The sequence below is a fragment of the Gossypium raimondii genome, chromosome 5 (assembly GCF_025698545.1).
Source record: "Gossypium raimondii isolate GPD5lz chromosome 5, ASM2569854v1, whole genome shotgun sequence".
Lineage (NCBI taxonomy): Eukaryota > Viridiplantae > Streptophyta > Magnoliopsida > Malvales > Malvaceae > Gossypium > Gossypium raimondii.
Genome location: NC_068569.1, coordinates 4,228,443 through 4,247,459, shown reverse-complemented (window position 1 = coordinate 4,247,459; position 19,017 = coordinate 4,228,443). Strand labels below are relative to the sequence as shown.

At 33.1% G+C, this 19,017-nt stretch overlaps 2 protein-coding genes across 4 annotated transcripts; both read left to right on the top strand.

Moving 5' to 3' along the window:
* Positions 1-1,710: 1,710 nt before the first annotated feature.
* On the top strand, positions 1,711-4,664 carry LOC105767389 (putative clathrin assembly protein At2g25430). 3 transcript variants are annotated; one of them, XM_012586905.2, is made up of 2 exons: positions 1,711-2,175; positions 2,299-4,664. In XM_012586905.2, the coding sequence occupies exon 2, from the start codon at positions 2,379-2,381 to the stop codon at positions 4,332-4,334; it is 1,956 nt and encodes a 651-aa protein (XP_012442359.2). In that variant the 5' UTR covers positions 1,711-2,175; positions 2,299-2,378; the 3' UTR covers positions 4,335-4,664. The 3 variants fall into 3 exon arrangements, with proteins under 3 accessions (XP_012442359.2, XP_012442357.2, XP_012442358.2); XM_012586903.2 differs by having other exon boundaries at positions 1,712-2,175; positions 2,340-4,664; XM_012586904.2 differs by having other exon boundaries at positions 1,712-2,175; positions 2,335-4,664.
* A 4,419-nt stretch (positions 4,665-9,083) lies between these two features.
* On the top strand, positions 9,084-11,382 carry LOC105767390 (uncharacterized). The gene is made up of 4 exons (XM_012586907.2): positions 9,084-9,562; positions 9,674-9,788; positions 10,038-10,152; positions 10,320-11,382. Exons 1-4 carry the CDS (start codon positions 9,462-9,464, stop codon positions 11,186-11,188), a joined length of 1,200 nt encoding a protein of 399 aa, XP_012442361.1. The 5' UTR covers positions 9,084-9,461; the 3' UTR covers positions 11,189-11,382.
* Positions 11,383-19,017: the final 7,635 nt, after the last annotated feature.

Sequence of the window (19,017 nt, the reverse complement as noted above, 5' to 3'; positions counted from 1 at the left end):
TCTCCCAGGATAGAAGAACAAGATGAGTACAGCATTAACACGGCTGCAATAATCAACGAACAATAGTCTTACCTTCGTATATCACTGGAAAACAGTTTGGAAAATATGTAGGGAAAAAATAAATCTCTCGAAATTTTGGAGCCAAAATATGCCCGTAAATTAAGGAGTACTCCATACGTAACGGGTTAAAATATTCACAAGGATGAAAGACACAAACAATTTATGTCAAACCCTAATGGGTTTTGAATTACACCACCCTAGCACACAGGAGAGAGTATTAATCTAGTCATTTAATAGTTATTAAGTTGGTTCACATATATAAACATATTCCATACTTGATATTTAACCAATGTGAGATTAAGTTTTTCATTTTCCTTAACTTAATTTACAAGTGGCTTACTTTAAGCATCAATTTATTATTCACCACTTAACCGTTTTGAGCTTATGATATACCACTATAAAGATCTCATGAAATAGAATATAAAACCATAATTTTATTATTCAAATCTCCACACTTACTAATCGAGAGTATGCCTTAAAGCTTGAAATATAATTTTTTCCAATGATTCCTTGCGTAAATAATGTAAATGATGATCCATATTCGATTATCATAAAGTGATAGGAAATTATATTCGATAATTTAATATTTAACAATATAAATATGTTAAGAAATAAAAGTATAATTTTGTTGAAAAATTTTCAAACATTTAAATTTTTAAATGTGTTTAATAATCATATTATTTTATTTTTAATATAAATTTTTATTTTAAATAAATATTAAAATTATTACATTTAACTTTTATTTAAAATTATTTAAAATAATATAAAATATTATATTAATAAAATTTAAAGCATGAAATATAAATTAGTATTGATACACAAAACAATTTTATAATATAAATTTAAAATTTATAAAATTTTATCTTTTCAATTTTTTAACTTATCAAATAATACTTTAGACCGATGTATATATATATACACGAGTCTATTCGCATCGCGATTTGATTTCATTATTTCCTTATCATATACCTTTTTTGTTGAATTCTATTAAATTCAATATTGATCTAATATTAAAAATTCTGATTTTTTATAATTATTAATAAATTTATGATTAAGGTTCGTGATTAATTTTTTAAAATGCTATGTTTAATATTTAAAATTATTTTTTAAAAATATAATATATCCCATTATTGCATTCAAAAAATAAAATTTAAAATAATTTATTAATATATAAATTATAATTGAATTTAAATGAAGTGTTTGAATCATCAAAGTACTGGGCCGGGCAAACTAGTTGTTTTCACGAACAATTGGACTTGGGGAAAAAGAAAGGATTGAGTTTGGTCATAAATATAACTCCCCTTGGACGCCCAACAACAAAAGTTAGATTACTACTCTTTCGGTATCACCCATAATTTCTTTTTATATTTTTTAAAAATCAATATAAATTCTTTCACTAAAAAGTATATGCACCGAACAGTGCATGTTAGATGCAATTAAATCTATATTGTCATTTTCATTGGAACAATGGTTTTTATAAAGAAAATTGTTGGTATTCCAACAAAAAAAAGAGAATAAAAGAAAAAAAGGAGGAGGAAAAGATGGTTGGTTCCACCAATTATTTAATAAAGTAGTAAAGTGTGGATGGAACATCTTTAAATTAATTAAATTTGGAACACATTTTAGAAAACCAAAATAGAATGAACGTAGTGATAAGTTTCTACAAAATTCAAATCCCTTACAGAGTTCAGAACCAAAATAAAGAAATGGAATTCCCATATACACCCATTCGGATCCCGACTTGACACACTACCCAAAGAGCAACAGTTTCTTTAAAAGGAAAAATGTCGGTATCACCGTAAACCGTACGCGTAGACAGTATTTGCAAATTGCATATGTTAAATAATTTCCCGCACAACCATCTAAAAATCGAAACCCAATCTCTCGTTGCAGTTTTCTCTCCAAGTTCAACCACACACAAGATACGAGACGAGACATGATGCCTAGATAGCGGCCAGATCTCTTCCATTACTTCCATCTCTCCACCGCTTCTTCTTACAATAAGAAGAATCCATCGCCGATTTTCTGGTGCTTCTTCGCTGAACAAAGTCAACTGCTTCGTCGCCGTTTTGACTGACCGGCTTTCTTCTTCTCCTTACGCCGCAGATCTAGGAGGTATTTTATATAAAACAACGTCTTTTTTTCCTCGTTTATAGTTAGACTTCATTAACGGTTTAATTAATCTTTATTAGAGTTTGTTAATTAATTTTGTTTAGATTTTTTTTTTAACTTTTGGAGTTGAAAAGCTGAAAATATAACTAAACTTACCGCTAGATCAGTTTGAGGGAGGTGATTTTGGTTGAAATCAAACGGTAAAGATGTCGTCGAGCACGATTCGGAAAGCGATCGGGGCCGTTAAGGACCAAACGACCATTGGAATAGCCAAGGTAGCGAGCAACATGGCGCCGGACCTCGAGGTGGCGGTCGTGAAGGCGACGAGCCACGACGACGATCCAGCTGACGAGAAATACATACGAGAAATCCTGAGTTTGACCTCGTACTCACGCGGATACGTTCACGCGTGCGTGTCGGCTGTGTCGAAACGGCTAGGGAAGACACGTGACTGGATCGTGGCACTCAAAGCACTGGTGCTTGTTCACAGGCTGATGAATGATGGAGATCCGGTGTTTCAAGAAGAGATCTTGTATGCTACAAGGAAAGGTACGAGGTTGTTGAATATGTCGGATTTTAGAGATGAGGCTCACTCGAGTTCTTGGGATCATTCTGCTTTTGTAAGAACCTATGCTATGTATTTAGATCAAAGGCTTGAATTGATGCTTTTCGATAGGAAAAGAGGCAGTGGCAGTGGTTCTGGGGGAAGTAGTCATGGAAATGGTGATGATAGATACAGTGTGAGAGACAATTTCCGGTCACCGCCACCAAGGCAGAATGAGTATGATTATGGCGATTTCAGAGGTGATAATAATGGGTATGGGAATTACGGGATGAACAGGAGAACGAGGTCTTTTGGTGACATGAGTGAGGCGGTTGGGAGAGATGGGAGAGAAGAGAAGAAAGCAGTGACCCCATTGAGGGAAATGAAGCCTGAGAGGATTTTTGGGAAGATGGGTCACTTGCAGAGGTTGTTGGATCGGTTCTTGTCTTGTAGGCCTACAGGGTTGGCTAAGAATGGTAGGATGATCTTGATTGCTTTGTATCCTGTTGTGAAAGAAAGTTTTCAGTTATATGCAGATATTTGTGAGGTTTTGGCTGTGTTGCTTGATAGATTTTTTGATATGGAGTACCCAGATTGTGTTAAGGCATTTGATGCATATGCGAGTGCAGCGAAGCAGATTGATGAGTTGATTGCATTTTATAATTGGTGTAAGGATATCGGTGTGGCTAGGTCATCGGAGTATCCTGAGGTGCAGAGGATTACAGATAAGTTGTTGGAGACATTGGAGGAATTTGTGAGGGATAGAGCTAAGAAGCCAACGAGTCCAGAGAGAAAGGAGCTTCCTCCTCCACCTAAAGAGGAAGAGCCTGAACCAAATATGAATGAAGTAAAGGCGCTACCTGCACCTGAGAATTATGCTCCACCACCGCCACCATCAGAGCCGGAGCCTGTTAAACCTCCAGAACCCCAGGAGGATTTAGTGGATTTGAGGGATGATGTTGTCACAGCCGATGATCAGGGAAACAAATTTGCTTTGGCTTTGTTTAATGGTCCTGCAGCAAATAATGGTAATGGATCATGGGAAGCTTTCCCATCAAATGGGCAGCCCGAATTGACATCTGCTTGGCAAACCCCAGCTGCTGAACCAGGGAAGGCAGATTGGGAATTGGCTTTGGTTGAGTCAGCTAGTAATTTGTCGAGGCAAAAAGCAGCTTTGGGTGGTGGGCTTGATCCATTATTGTTGAATGGCATGTATGATCAGGGAATGGTAAGGCAGCATGTCAGCACTGGTCAGTTAAGTGGGGGGAGTGCCAGTAGTGTGGCATTGCCAGGGCCAGGGAAGACACCGGTTTTAGCTCTTCCTGCACCAGATGGAACAGTTCAGAATGTCAATCAAGACCCATTTGCTGCGTCATTGAGCATTCCACCTCCTTCATATGTGCAAATGGCTGACATGGAAAAGAAGCAACATTTACTTGTCCAGGAACAGCAGGTATGGCAGCAATATTCGAAGGATGGAATGCAAGGTCAATCTAGTTTGGCCAAGATTAACAACCCTGGATATTATGGACCTGGACCGATGCCAGTGATGCCTTATGGAATGCCACCTGTTAATGGAATGGGGCCACCGCCCGGGTATTACTACACACCTTACTGATTTTCTTACAATGACTTTTCTTTGCCTACTTTGGTATTATCTTTTCTAGTTTTCTTTCTCTGCTTTTCTTTTGAAATGATATGATGTTCCTCAAGTTGTGCAAAAAAATCAGAAGAAAAGAGAGAGGAGACTTGGGTTCAAATACTTATTGTGGGATTTTTGATGCGGGGAGATTCAAGGTCCGATTACAATGTCTCTTTTTCTTTGTAATATTAGAATATTATTGACATTCATATCTTTAATGTTTTTCTCTTCTCAAGACATTTGAAATAACTTGATATTAATTGAATTTAAAACTTGTTCAACTTTGTTGGGCTTGATTAACCAAAATGTTTTCCTCTCCCTCACTGTTTGTAGATTATGATGTCTACTTTTAACATTTCTTCCTGGTTAGGTCTGCCATTGGTTTCAGTTTAGTTGGTGAATTGACCCAAAAGAGAGAGAGAGAGGTTTGGGTTTATTGCAATGTTAATGCACGCATCTGTTTATGGCCCTCTCTGTTGATCCGAAAGATCTGTGTTTTGTGATGCGTTATACCAATATTTAAGCTTCTAAACCAGAATACCTGATTTGTTGATCTTGGAAGCTATTTTGGATCACTGCTCGTATTTGTGGGCTTTACATTCTTGTCTATACTACTCCTCAGCTTTGATGTTTCATCTAATTTCATTTACATTTACATGACAAGCTATGCTGGTAGAATATGTTTGTCTTAGATTAACACTTGACTGATGATATAGTTGACCATAGTAATCGCTTTTAGTTCAATACTTTGTAATTTAGATGTTCTGTTTAAATAAGTAATATTTAAAATTAAGCTGCCCGGAAATCCTATTGACATGTGATGAGAATCCGGTAATTGATTGTAGAAATCAAGCCTTGCAAATTGTCACCATGGCAATAATTGTGAGAGAGAAAATGAAAAGGACCTGAAATCCCCAATGATATATTGAAATGTACATTAGAATTCTGGGTTTTCTCCTTCTGGTAGTTAAAAGGCTGTTGTAGTTGTAGTTGTAATTTATAATATAGATAGGACTTTGTTCTACCTGGAACATTCCCTTTCACTGCAACTGCTTAGTTGTGCTGGCTTTGGAGCTGAGGAAATCTTGGAGAAGGGGAGGCATTAAATGCATATACACAGTTTTTAACTTTTAAGCCCCCATTGACTTGTAAAATTCTCCTGTGTTTGAGTCTGGTTATCATCGAGGGGAATCAAAATTTGACACTTACATGGTGGTCCACGCAGAATTTAGGCATCACCGTTGACCATTGTGTCCTAGGTGCTCCATGGGACCATGGTTAACGTGAGCTTATAAACAAAAAATCAAGTGAATAAAGCAGCAATCAAACATCCACCAAGCTAATGGAGTTGAAATCAAAGCAGTGGGTGAAGTCAAGAATCATGATGTTAATAGCATTGGAAAAGAACTATGTTGTCTTTGTTTGGGACGGTCGGTAGAAAAGGACGAGCCAGGGCACCAAGTCCACATATTCTCCCTAACCCCCCCCCCCATTAAAGAGCATGACCCGTAATTTCCACAATTTTAGAATAGAGCCAGGCAAAATCACCATTTCATTGGCATCTTATAACTTACCTTGTCTTAATCAGACACGTAGAAATCAGCTCTTGTTGTGTGTGGGTCTTTTGGGACTAAAGGACAGATGATTTTTCCCACTTAATGGCACCCAATAAGCCTAGCATCTTTCACCATCTTGGAAGATCAGTCACAAACAGAAACTTTCAGCGAACTCTTACCTTAATTCCGTTTCCTAATTTATTGAATCAAATGGATATTTTTGCCAAAAAAGAACAAAAAAAATAACGCAATGCAATGGGATTTCAACCGGAGAAGCAGCAGAGTGAATTTCCATATTGTTTTACCTTTTCGTACTTTTAACAGCCAGGCCCAAGAACTTTGATACTAATGGGTTCAACTTCGGAAAACATAAAACTCGACAGAAAGTGGAAAAATATGTTTTGTTTTTTTGTTTTTTTTTGCCTAGAGACGAAGACATGGCAAGAAGATTTTTAGCTTCTTGAATGAATAAAGTGATTGTGACGATGTTGGTTGATTGGGTAAAGCTTACGATTTGTAAATCTGACATAAGCAAAGAGATGCGAAATTTGCATATCTAATATAAATATTATCTCCTGAAACATGCGACACGTTGATCCTGAAATATGATGGGTTTCATTTCACACACTTGAAAAGCTTTATGGATGGTAATAGTAATCCATTGTAAAGGAAAGGGAACAAAAGGGGATGATGGAGTGGGTCGAGCCGACAAGTGCTGGTGGCAGTAACTGCTACTACAAAAGTACAAAGCTAAAAATAGAAGGTGCCTTTACCTTCAGCAACAGAGACATTTATCAGCTATTTTAAAGTAAACATCAATCTCCTCATCCTTTTATACAGTGTGGGTTCCTTTACCACTTTCCTATACTTGTTTTTACATCTTCACAGAAAAAGAAAACATGCACATAATTGAATATATGGGTTTTTTACAAAATTATTATAAAAAAATAAAAAATAACCAAAATATTATAACTTTTTTTATTTACCAAAATATACAAAAAAAATAAAAAACAGAAAAAAAAACTGACAACAACCTGATCAGGCTAATCACATTGGCGGCACCAAAGGTGCCAAAGAGATTGGCGGCACCAATGGTGCCAAAGGACTAAAATGTAACTTTCTGTAGTTTTAAAGACCTAAAAAATTTACCATTTTGAATTTGAAAGTGAATTGCTACTGCTGTGTGCACTAAAATTGAAATGTGGCTAATTACTTTCTAAGCCCTCATTATTTATTATTTTCTTTTTATTCCTCTTCAACTCACTTTTTTATTTAATAAGCAAGCCCTCAACCTATTTTGTAGTTAAATAAGCTCTTAATCTATGATTTTTACTCATAAAAGCCCTTTATTTTATTATTAAAATAAATATATTTTACCTAAAGTAAAGCTATTTAAAAAGTATAAACTAATTAGCATTTTATGTATTATTTTATAATTTGATGAGAATAGTTTATTTAAAAAATTACTAAATTTGATGAGAATAGTTTATAATTATAATTTATTTTTCTATTTGGGTTTCATTTATGGGTGATCAATTTTATTATTACTTACGGTTTTTCAATAAGGCATGCACAGTATTTCTATTAATTTTTTAATTAAATCTAATATTAGTTAAGTGATAATTAAGATACTTAGAATTCTAATTAAGTAATAACTCTATTTTAATTTAATAAACTATTCTCATTTAATAACTCTATTTTAATTTAAAAATTAAGTAAACTATTTTAATTTAATTTTTTAAATTAAAATAGAGTTATTAAATGAGAGAATTCTAATTAAGTAATTACTCTATTTTAATTTAATAAACTATTCTCATTTAATAACTCTATTTTAATTTAAAAAATTAAGTAAACTATTTTAATTTAATTTTTTAAAATTAAAATAGAGTTATTAAATGAGAGAATTCTAATTAAGTAATAGCTCTATTTAAGAGCTTATTTAACTACAAAAATAGGTTGAGGGCTTATTTATTAAATAAAAAAGTGAGTTGAAGGGGAATAAAAAGAAAATAATAAATAAGGAGGGCTTAGAAGGCAATTACCCACATTTCAATTTTAGTGCGCACAGCAGCCATTTACTTTCAAAATTTAAAATGATAAATTTGCATGTCAGGTCCTTAAAACTGCAGAAAGTTACATTTTAGTCCTTTGGCACCATTGGTGCCGCCAATCTCTTTGGCACCTTTGGTGCCGCCAATGTGATTGGCCTGATTAGGCTGTTGTCAGGTTTTTTTTTTCTGTTTTTTGGTTTTTTTGTATATTTTGGTAAATAAAAAAATTATAATATTTTGGTAAATAAAAAAAAGTTATAATATTTTAGTTATTTTTTTTATAATAATTTTGTAAAAAACCCTTGAATATATATATAAGTATGTCAAGATATATCATGTATGTATGTAAGTATGTATGTATGTATGTATGTATGAGTAATATAATTTGAGTATAAAGTTGTTGAAGGGTACAGTGCCCTTAATTTAATTATCCGGTTGAAAGTTTTGGTTTGCCAAGAAAAGCATAAATGAATATGATAGTTAATACTATAGTGGAAGGTGGGTGCCCTTAGTGAATAAAGTTTCTTTAAAGATTTTCACCAGCATATTTTGATGGTTAAGTCTGCCGGCGCATGTTACTTCCATTTATATTTATAAACCTCAAGAAAGGTTAAAAGTATGCAAGGTGAGACTGAAAACACGTGATCATTGTTTGAGTGGCATGAAATGTTCTAGATTACTATCTCAAAAAGGATATCATGTTAATTACATACTTTGTATGGATTAGGTGAAGTCAGCGGGGGTCAAAGCCTAGCATGAGGCACGACAATGGGCAGGCATGTTTGCAGGGTTAAGTATGGGTCCAGACTCCAGGGGCAGGCCACCATCTTTTTGGTGTTGAGGGCGTGTGAATTGTGATGGAAATTTTGCCAGACTGTTGATAGGCAAATGTTTACAGAGGGAGGACAAAGGGTGCAAGAGGTTGGGGTTACATAGATATATGCCACCGACAGTGACAATGTTTATCAATTCTACTACCCCCCCCCCCTACCACTACCATTGTATTTGTATGTATAGTCAGGACAAGCAGATATAGTAAAAAGGAGCCAAATTAAAAAAAAAAAAAATTAGAAAGTAATTTATAAAAAAAAAAAGGAAGAAAGAATGAAAGAGAGAGAGAGACTCTTGGGGCTGGGGGAAGCAGGCATGTGGATGAGTGGGGGACACACCAAGACTCATCAATTAAACCCTCCTTGAAATGATTGAGTTTGTGACAGAAGAGAGAAAAAAAGAAAAAAGAAAAAAAAGGAAGCCCTCTCCCAGTCTCTTTTATTTCTCTCTCTTTCCTTCACTGCTATTGTTTTTGGTTGCTACAGTACTGCATTTTGCTTTGGGGGTCAGTGAATGAAAAAGGAAAACCAAAAAGCATGAGCTTGAGTTGAGCTACCAACAAGTTTTTCTATACAGCCCGACTTGGCAAAGCCTTTGTTTTACTTCTCTTCGAAGAAGCCAAGGGTTTCTTTTTTATTCTTCTTCTCTCTTCTTCATCATTGAAGATGCCTAGACCTGGTCCAAGACCTTATGTCTGTGAGAGAAGAGCTTGGCACAGTGATAGACACCAACCCATGAGGGGTTCTCTCATTCAGGAAATTTTCAGGTCTTTCCCCTCTCTTACTTTGTTTTTCTTTCATTTAAATGTATTTCTGCTCTGTAGACTTCGTTTGTGACTTGTTTTTTTGTGTTATATGTATGCATTTGATTTCTTTAGAGTTGTAAATGAGATTCATAGCTCAGCAACAAAGAAGAACAAGGAATGGCAAGAGAAGCTCCCTGATGTTGTCTTAAAAGCAGAAGAAATTATGTATTCCAAAGCCAATTCTGAGGTAAATTTTTTCACCTTTTGGCCTCTGTTTATATCCTCCTATGCTCTGCTATGTTAAGTTTTAAATGAAAAGGACAAGCCTTGATCATGATATTTTTCTGTTGTTTTGCTAATTGATGAGTTAAAACGTTCATAATATGTCACCTTCAAGTTAGCTGCATATTTAGGAAGCCAACCAAACATGTCATATTACTATTTTTCTTTAGGGGAGGGGATGAGATTGGTTTTGTTTATCTGTCTTATTGCATAGGCTGAGTACATGGACATTAAAACCCTCTGGGATCGAACAAATGATGCCATTAACACAATCATTAGACGTGATGAGAGTACTGAAACTGGAGAGCTTCTTCAACCTTGTATTGAAGGTACCCTTTCACTTTTGTGACTAATTTCCCCTGTTTGAGTCCAAATATGCATATTTACAATTGGTTCTTTGTTGCTTATGGGGTAATTTATGACTTCAATCATGAACATCACTTGCTTCAGAAATTGTACCTTTTTCCTGATATGTGATTTATTTATTGTTGGTTAGCTGCTCTTAATTTGGGCTGCACTGCGAGAAGGACTTTGCGGAGCCAACGGAATTGTAGTCCAAGGTCTTATCTTAACCCGGGTGCTCAAAAAGCAGAGGGCACTACTCTAGGAAATCTCATAACTAATTCACATTGCATGGCTAGTGATTCCAGCTTCCTAAAACACACAACCGTGAACATGACGGATATGGGCTCTGAAGCTCAGAAACACATTGCTCAGAACGGTAACCGTGGCACTGACAAGTTTTCTTTTGCATCAAACAATAGTCCTCTTGCTAGTAATGTAGAGAAGCATCCTCCAAATACCTATTCAGTTTATCCTCTTTTCTATGGAAACCACCTTAAAGTTGAAGAACAGCGGCATGGTTATGGAATCTCACCAAAGTCATTTTCTAACACAGTAGAGCCTGCCATGATGGGTGTCATTCATAGTCTCTTCTCTCCTGATGTGGACTCCTCAAATAAGATGAACCAAACAGATGTTAGAAATACTTCTAACAACCCACATGAAATTCCCTGTGACCTATCACTGCGGCTGGGCCCTCTCTCAACTCCTTGCCTGAGTGCTGGAAACAGCAGGCACAAGGAAATTAAAAACACCGATTCCACCTTTCTAGAGTGGAACAAGTTCAGTTATCTGACACCCCCAATTGATGAAAGTTTATCTTCCTTACCCAGGAGCAACAGAGATGCCCCCTTGAACCCGTATTCAAACGAACGGAATCTTGAAGGTGGACATATGGATGTAGATGCAACATTGAGCAAGCGAAAGACAATTTATGGTCCACCAGTCGATCAGCAATTTTGTTTGTCACCAAAGCTTCCTTGCAGCGAATTAACTGGAAGAATGAAGCGTGTAGGATCCTAGAGTGTCCTTTAGACCATTGACATTGTCTTGGTGAGTATGATCTGCTGAAGCTCTTTCCCCTTTTTTTTTCGCCATCTTTTTGTAGTTGAAGTTATATGTTAATGAGCAGTGTGTTAAAATGTTGCAAGAATGTAAGTTGCAAATATTGAATGAGTTGAGTTAAATGAAGGAATCACCAACAAACTGACCGACAAGACTCTTGAAACTGCAACGTACAAAGAATGTTGTCTTCCATGTTGCTGCTTGTAGAGATATACCCCTGTCATGTTCACTTTTGATATATCTTTCCATCTGTCTGCTCCCTGATATATACGGCAAAATCACACCCTTGAAAACAGTTAACTGAAAAGAATAAGAATATTTGTGTGATCAATTCTGCTTAGTTGTGGTTGTGACACGTCGACTTTTAATATTATCCTGGAGGAAAAGTGGCTCTTTTTCTCTAAACACCAGTTCTTAAACTTATCTATTAGCAGAAGCAAAATCTTATCAGTGGCCAACATGCCTGATTTTATTTGATTAAGAAGTAGGCCAAATGCTAATAAATGTAAATCTGAAGAAAAAAGTTTTTGTATGAGTAGGAGACAAAGGTCTCTGTTCAAAAATCTAACCAGTATTATTTTGGGGTCAATATTCTTGATGACTGTTATGTGGACCCTTTATACTTGGTCTAATTAGGAAGGCTCGAAATCATGAATGGATGACTGATGAGCACTGCTTTTGCCTTTTCTTTGGATTAAGTAGTGGGTTTGTGGCTACTGTTTGTGAAGGATGTGTACCGTCTGCTGCCAATGGTGGGGTCAGATTCTAATCTTTTTTTCTTGGTTTCAAGTTTAAAAACCTTGAATGTGGTGGAGAATATGAACCTTTCTGTTTATCTAAATTTGTGTTTAAAAAGTTTAGGAACAGAGGTTCTCTCGACATCATGGTTTAAAACGACCGACTCTTGTCGCTTAATCTATGTGAGTCTGCAATTAGGAACCTTGGGCATCTTTCAAGGTAAAATTTGCCACCTTTTTGCTTCTTTATTTTTTTCATGAGTAACTGTTGATCAAAGATTAAACCTTTGAGTAAAGATCAAACTTCCTTAGTGGGATTTGCTGGGAGTTCAACAGGTAGATTTTGAGTGTCTCGCATGTCATCAAAGGAAAGTGCTATTTATTTCCCTGCTTTGCCTCTTTATTCAGAGGACACTTGGTTCAGAAGACTCATGCATTTGACTCCCTTATTTATGATGGAACATGTTTGATCCAGTTCTGAGTTGGTGCTGGTAGAGGGGACATCTTCATAATTTGCTGGTCTATGTATGATCATTTCTTTTTTACCAAATGTTGTATCCGTGTCAGGTATTCATATTGGACACATTTAAGTATAGTATCAGAGTCTGGAGAGTAGGGGGGGGAGGAAAGAAAAAAGCTATTATAATTAAAAATCAATCAATCCGCAGTCGCCGGTCAAGAAAGAAAATAAATCCGTCTTGTAGACACGTGATGTAGTGTTTTTTTGGCTTACTTGTCTAGTTTTCATTAGAGGCGAAGTTGATAAAGCCTGTCGAGAATTGCCACGTCAAACACGGACAGCGAATCCGACCCGTGAGTTAAACTAACTACAATCAAAACATATATCCTTTCACGAATCACGGTTTAGTCTTTTTGTAGCCAATTCAACTGAGAAGCTAAGCCTTGTTTGACGATGAATCCACGTGCCTTGAAGAAAATGTTTACTTTTAAGTTCCGCAAATGATACCTTGCGGTCACGTGCTTCAATTATGGGCATTGGGCTTTGCAAGAAAATCATAAGTAAAAGTCAGTAGATCTGGGTGTTTTCAATCATTGGGCCACACCTCAAACAAATTCAACTTAATGGAAGAGGTTTCAAATTATTTTCTCCATTGTAAAATAGTTTGGTTAATAAAAAATACTTATAGATAACATAAATTAAGTTTTTCTTTAAAATGACCTAAATTAAGTTTAATATTATTATATTGATAATAAATTTTATTTTTCTTTTAAAAATATTTAAAATTATTAATATATTAATATAAAATATTATATTTTCAATATTTAGTCATATAATAAATTATTATTTTAATAAATTATTTAATATTTTAATTTTATTTTAATAATAAATTTTAAAATAATAATTTTAAATAATATTCTTTACTATGTACTCTTCAAAAAATTTAATTTAGTTTACGTACTTTTATTTTTAAGAATTTAGTCATTTACTTTTCATATTTAAAAATCAAGTCCAATTGTTGACATTGTTATATTTTTTGTCAATTTTATTGATGTCACATTTTAACTAAAATAAATACTTACGTAGTAGTCATATAACTAAAAATGACGTTGTAATGAACGTAAACAATGTAAAATATAAATTTATAGATATAAAATAAACTTAATTAAACAATGAAAAATAAGAAAATCTCAAATGTATGTTTCATTAAAAACAGTTTTATGAAATTTTTTAAGAAATCATTAAACAACAAAAATATTTTACATATTCATCAAAACACAAAAAAATAAATTATTTTTAAAAATAATTTTTCGGGCACTATTTTCAGTTAAACAAACATACCATAAAAGTAGAGCATTTTCAATTGAAAACAAAAGGTAAACTATTTGAGACGATGTTCCACTAACATTTTTCTTGCCTAATTGACACCAAAATTCAACACACATATACATATGATCATTATGATGATCACTATTATAGAACCGGGTTAATTAGTGCTAATAGTTTGTTAACTGGACCCTTATAATCCTTTCAGTTGAAACTTGAAAGTTTCAAAAGGTTACCTAATGCTTATTTTTATGCAATAACTTTTTCGATGGTACCATCTCCATTTTATTTTTTTCAAACACATCCACTACGGAAAAAAGAGGGGTAAAAGTCTTTTCTTTGAAGACAAGTAAAACAATATCTTTACCATCAGCGTCAGTCCCCAACGGTATGACCTTCTAATCATGCCTGGTTCAACGCTACTAGCTCTGCATCTATTGAATAATTTATGCGTATATATGATCTTTATTTTAGTTGTGCTGATGATTTAATATTATAACTGGGGCCATTGTTAGTTTGAATTACATTAAAAGTTTTCTAGATCAAGATGTGATGTCATTTTGACACGACCGTGATCCATGCAAATTTTTGTTTTAATTTAAATGGAAAATATGTTTCCGGAGGTACGGAATTTTTGTGTTACTCAAAACTAAATATTGAAATTACAACAAAATCATAATGTTGTATTATTCAATCAACCTTTCGTTTTGAATGTAAATTAACAGATAAAGAAAAAGAAATAAAATGATTCAATGAGTAATTATGTATAACTTCATTTGAGATTCTAGAAGGATTTTCATGGTGGTTATAAATATAAATTAAAGAGAGATTATTCACGTGCTATGTTTCTCTCCGGTTTTCGAAGACTTTTTCTCTCGATGATTGACTGGTTGTAAAATCTTGAGAAAGGAGTTGTCAAAGATTTGCATGTCCATAATAAATAAAATAAAATAAACAATAAATAATTGGATTTCGATTTAAAAATGAATAAAAAATCATATTTCGATCTCAAAAAACCAGTTATTTAGTCATCCTCCTTAATTGGTGTTTATACTGATTAACCTGACTCTTCACCGTAACTTACTTTTAATATGCCGTTATTGGACTGTAATTTATTGGATTCCCAACAAGCTGCCGTATACATGCACGATCAGCTGAGTGCATGTGATATATGACGCATTTTTAACCTTAAACTCTGCAAAAGACAAAAACCCATGCAACTCAACTTAAAGCAGCTGCTGCGTTCCCAGTCCCGAGTTGATGTCTAAATCCAAGGAAAACCCAAAATTAAGATTGGTTGGAAGAAGCGAGCTGTATGTCCATGTGAGAAACCCATGAAATGATGTTTATTTGCCGTGTGGCTACATTGATCATCCTTCGAGATTCGAGACATAGTATCAACATCCTTGTATATGTCCATGCAAAATCCCCATCGGTGGCAAGCTACCCTAATGTATTCATTTTTGCAGACAGCCAGCCTATGTCAATGGAAAACTTTTCACTTTTATTCTCAGTCTCATTAATACGGCTAGTTCTTTGTGGTTAAAGAAATCAATTTTTTTAAAAAGGAAGTATTTTAAGTTTATAAAAATATCTTAGATTTACGATGATAAAATTATGAAATTATTTAAATTTCCTTTACAAATTAAGTTAATATTTTTACATGTAATAAATCAATAAAAATTTATTATAATAAAATTTAAGTTGAGAACGTGATAAACAATTAACATTATACTATTGTAGTTAGAGTATAAGTTAATTTTATGATAATTTTAATAAATATGAGTGTGCCATACAAAAATTATCATGTAGATTATCATGCCAACATCGTTAAAAGTTTAATTCTTTAGTCAGCATTTTTATAAAAAAACCATTTGATTATTTTTAAAAGACAAATAACTAAATTTAGCCAAAAAAAAGAATAAGAGCCAAATCGGACAAAAAAAGTAAACATTAATGATTCATTTGGTTACTCTCAATGAAATGGGTTATTCACTGCATATATATTATAATAGTTAGACATAAAATAAAGAACAATTAATGTAGATTTAAACTTGAAATTAGAAATATGAGTAAAATTCTTGTAAAAAAATAAGATTCTTTCAAAATAAACGGGTTTAAATTCTTGTAAAAAAATAAGATTCTTTCAAAATAAACGGGTTTTTTCATATTTTTCAAAAACAAGCTATATAGATGGTTAATAAATATTAATTAAAATTAATTTATTATTAACTTATATATTAAAACATGGTGAGAAATAATAGTATTATAAGAGCAGGAACGAAATTCAGCAAATAATGATTTGAATGAATAGCAGTGGAATATTAGACGGTATTAAAATGATTAATAATTAGCAGCGCAAAAGTGAAAATCGCCCCCATCGTATTTCAGATGGAGTTATCATATGGAACATACGACGGGGTACTGCAACCGGCGAGTACAGTATTGGGGTCCCATTATTAATTGTAATTCGTTAATGTGTTGATTAAATGAGCTCTAAATATATATTGTTTAACACATAGTTGGCACTAACATTTATGGTTATCTCTCTGACATCAATTAATATATTTTTAGCACAATCGAAAGCTCTAAATGGCTTCCATTATATTCCCCTCCACATGCATATATAATGCGATGCAATTTTGAAAAACAAATAGAAATAAATCCTTTTTTTTTTTCAAGTCTCAATTAGAAACAGTTAAAACATTAAAGTTATGGAGCGTTTGGTAAATGGAGTTTTGAGTTTTTTTTATAGTTGATTTGGGCACAAGTGGAAGATTAGGTAGTCAAATCCTTTAATTATAGTGTTTGGTAAACGGAAGTTTGTAAAAATGTATTGAGTTAAAACCTCCAAAAAAGAAAAAAGTCATAGCTTATTGTGAATAAGATATATGTAATGACATATCTTATCATGCTTGCACGAAAATTGCTCATTTTGTCACATGCTCTAAAACTTAATTATAACTAATTTATATAATAAGAACATGACATAATTATCATCAATAATATAGTTTACGATTGCATTGAAACATTATTAATATTTATCAATTTCCATAAGGTTAATATTTACAAATAAGGAACTTAAGAAATTTATTTATTTAAATTTTCAAAAATATTCACTGAATGTTTTAATTTGTTGGTAATAGTGTTTTATTTCAATAATTTCATCCCATAAAACTAAAAGTATTATAAACAAATAAATACTTAACAACAAAACATGTCATGCCCTTATTTGATATTTTACACATATCAACTTTCAATTATAAACCAAATTTTACCAAATATTTTAAATAATTAATTAATATAATAAATTGATAAAACCAGCCAATGCAGTAACTATTAGCCAATTTCCAAACACAACTTTTAGTAGGACTATTACATAGATTAAAAGCTGAAAGCAAGATTAATTGGATAAAAAATGCAACTTGTATACATCAGAAAGATCTTGCTGTTTTCAAGAGATTAGGTAAATTAGTGTTTAAGACGATATGTTGTGATATTTAATACAATAAAATTAATGATTTAAATTCTGTGAAATTTAATCCAGTGGGAGACGTGTAGAAGAGGCAGAAACAAATTAAGATTGGGTTAAAAGTAGGTAGGAAAATGCATATAATAAACCATATTATTGCTTCTTATTTTTCAATTCCATAGTAACAACCACAACTTCATATCGCATCCTTTAAATTATTTAAAAGTTTTATATGTTTTACAATTGAACAAGGCAACGACCGAGAAAATTGTTTTGAAATTTGTGAGCTGATCTTCTTCATAATTTTCATCCATGTCAATGGATGGTATCCTTAAATTATAAAGGATCTTTTCCGCCTAACTCCACTTCGTTTTTATGTCTCACTGCATTTTTGTTAATCCTAGGTTCAATCTAATTTCTCACCAATATGTTATAAATTAACCTAATAATTTCATGGCGGCTTCCCCTTTTGTTTATAGCAATAAAACGGCTTTATGATTTTTTTTTCTGAGTGACTTTTATTATTATTATTTAATTTTCATTTGGATATCATTATATATAAAATTCGTTTTTAGTACATAGTAAACTTTTGGTCATGTGACAATTACAATATGTCAAGTTGTAATGGAATAAAGTTTCAAACCTATATTTATATTTAAATTGCATGTGATGTGTGCTAATTGACGAGGCCTAGGCAGTGGCCTACAAATATTTGCTTCCTAATCCTATCCATATGCATTAAGTCCATTGATTCAAGCAAAAGCCACAAAGTCTGCTGCAGTTGGGGTTAATTTGTTAAATTTCTTTTTTCTTTTGGACTAACATTTAATTTACAGGCAATAAATTTAAATTTTTGTTATTCAGTAATTAGTAATTACAAAAAATATATATATATCCCAATTCGAAATTATGTTCTATTGAGTTTAACAGTAGGCATATGGCACCGTCCTAATTATAGTCATTGAGTAGCTTTTACGTTATTAGAGTAAGAACATTAAGGCTAGATTTCGTTCACTTTAATAATTGATTACTTTTTAAAAATTAGAATGCAGTAATTTAAATAAGTCTTGGTCGAATTCAGTCATTCGAAACTGAAATAAGAATATCAAATTTTAATGGAGAGACAGACGGTTTTGGTCGTTCATGTAATGTATAAAAATTATTTATTTATTTATTTTTATGGAGAAGCTAAAATATAATAGGTGAGAACATGTAATAATTTTCCGGTAAATAGTCCGAATAGGAAGATGGGTTTGGATTGGAGGTGAAAGAAGTTTAGGGGTTCAGGGACCCACACCTTGTTGACATCCTGGCTAACGCAAAGCAAGGGGCATCAGTTTTTTGGGTGTGAAAAAACAGAATACTCTGACCATTTGACGCCTTTCCCCCTAACTTTTCTTCCCACTTGGCATTAAATTATGTCCCAATCGGCTATTGCCATTTAACTTCCTTCACCAGTCACCACCCAACCCTTTAATCATTCAATTTAATAAACCCAAAATACAATCAAACCAACCAAATGTTCCCATCCCCTCTTCCCTCTCAAATATACGAGACCCCTATTTATATTCAATGTTTTAATATTAAGAGAGTAACACATGTCTTTCAAATTTTACTAAAATACAATATAGTAAAGTGAAATCCATTTAATATTATAAATGAAACAAAGACTCGCAGTGCTTAGTGACAATATGGGGAAAATGGTAAAAAAAACAGCCAATTTCTTAGTAATGTTTTTTAAGTTGGGAACTTTGGTTAATTGGGATACTTATTTGTAGTGTTATAATTTGAA

Coding starts and splice junctions, on each gene's coding strand:
- LOC105767389 (XM_012586905.2), top strand. CDS start 2,379: ATGTCGTCGAGCACGATTCGGAAAGCGATCGGGGCCGTTAAGGACCAA.
- LOC105767390 (XM_012586907.2), top strand. CDS start 9,462: ATGCCTAGACCTGGTCCAAGACCTTATGTCTGTGAGAGAAGAGCTTGG. Junction 9,563..9,673: donor CTCATTCAGGAAATTTTCAG/GTCTTTCCCCTC, acceptor TGATTTCTTTAG/AGTTGTAAATGAGATTCATA. Junction 9,789..10,037: donor ATTCCAAAGCCAATTCTGAG/GTAAATTTTTTC, acceptor CTTATTGCATAG/GCTGAGTACATGGACATTAA.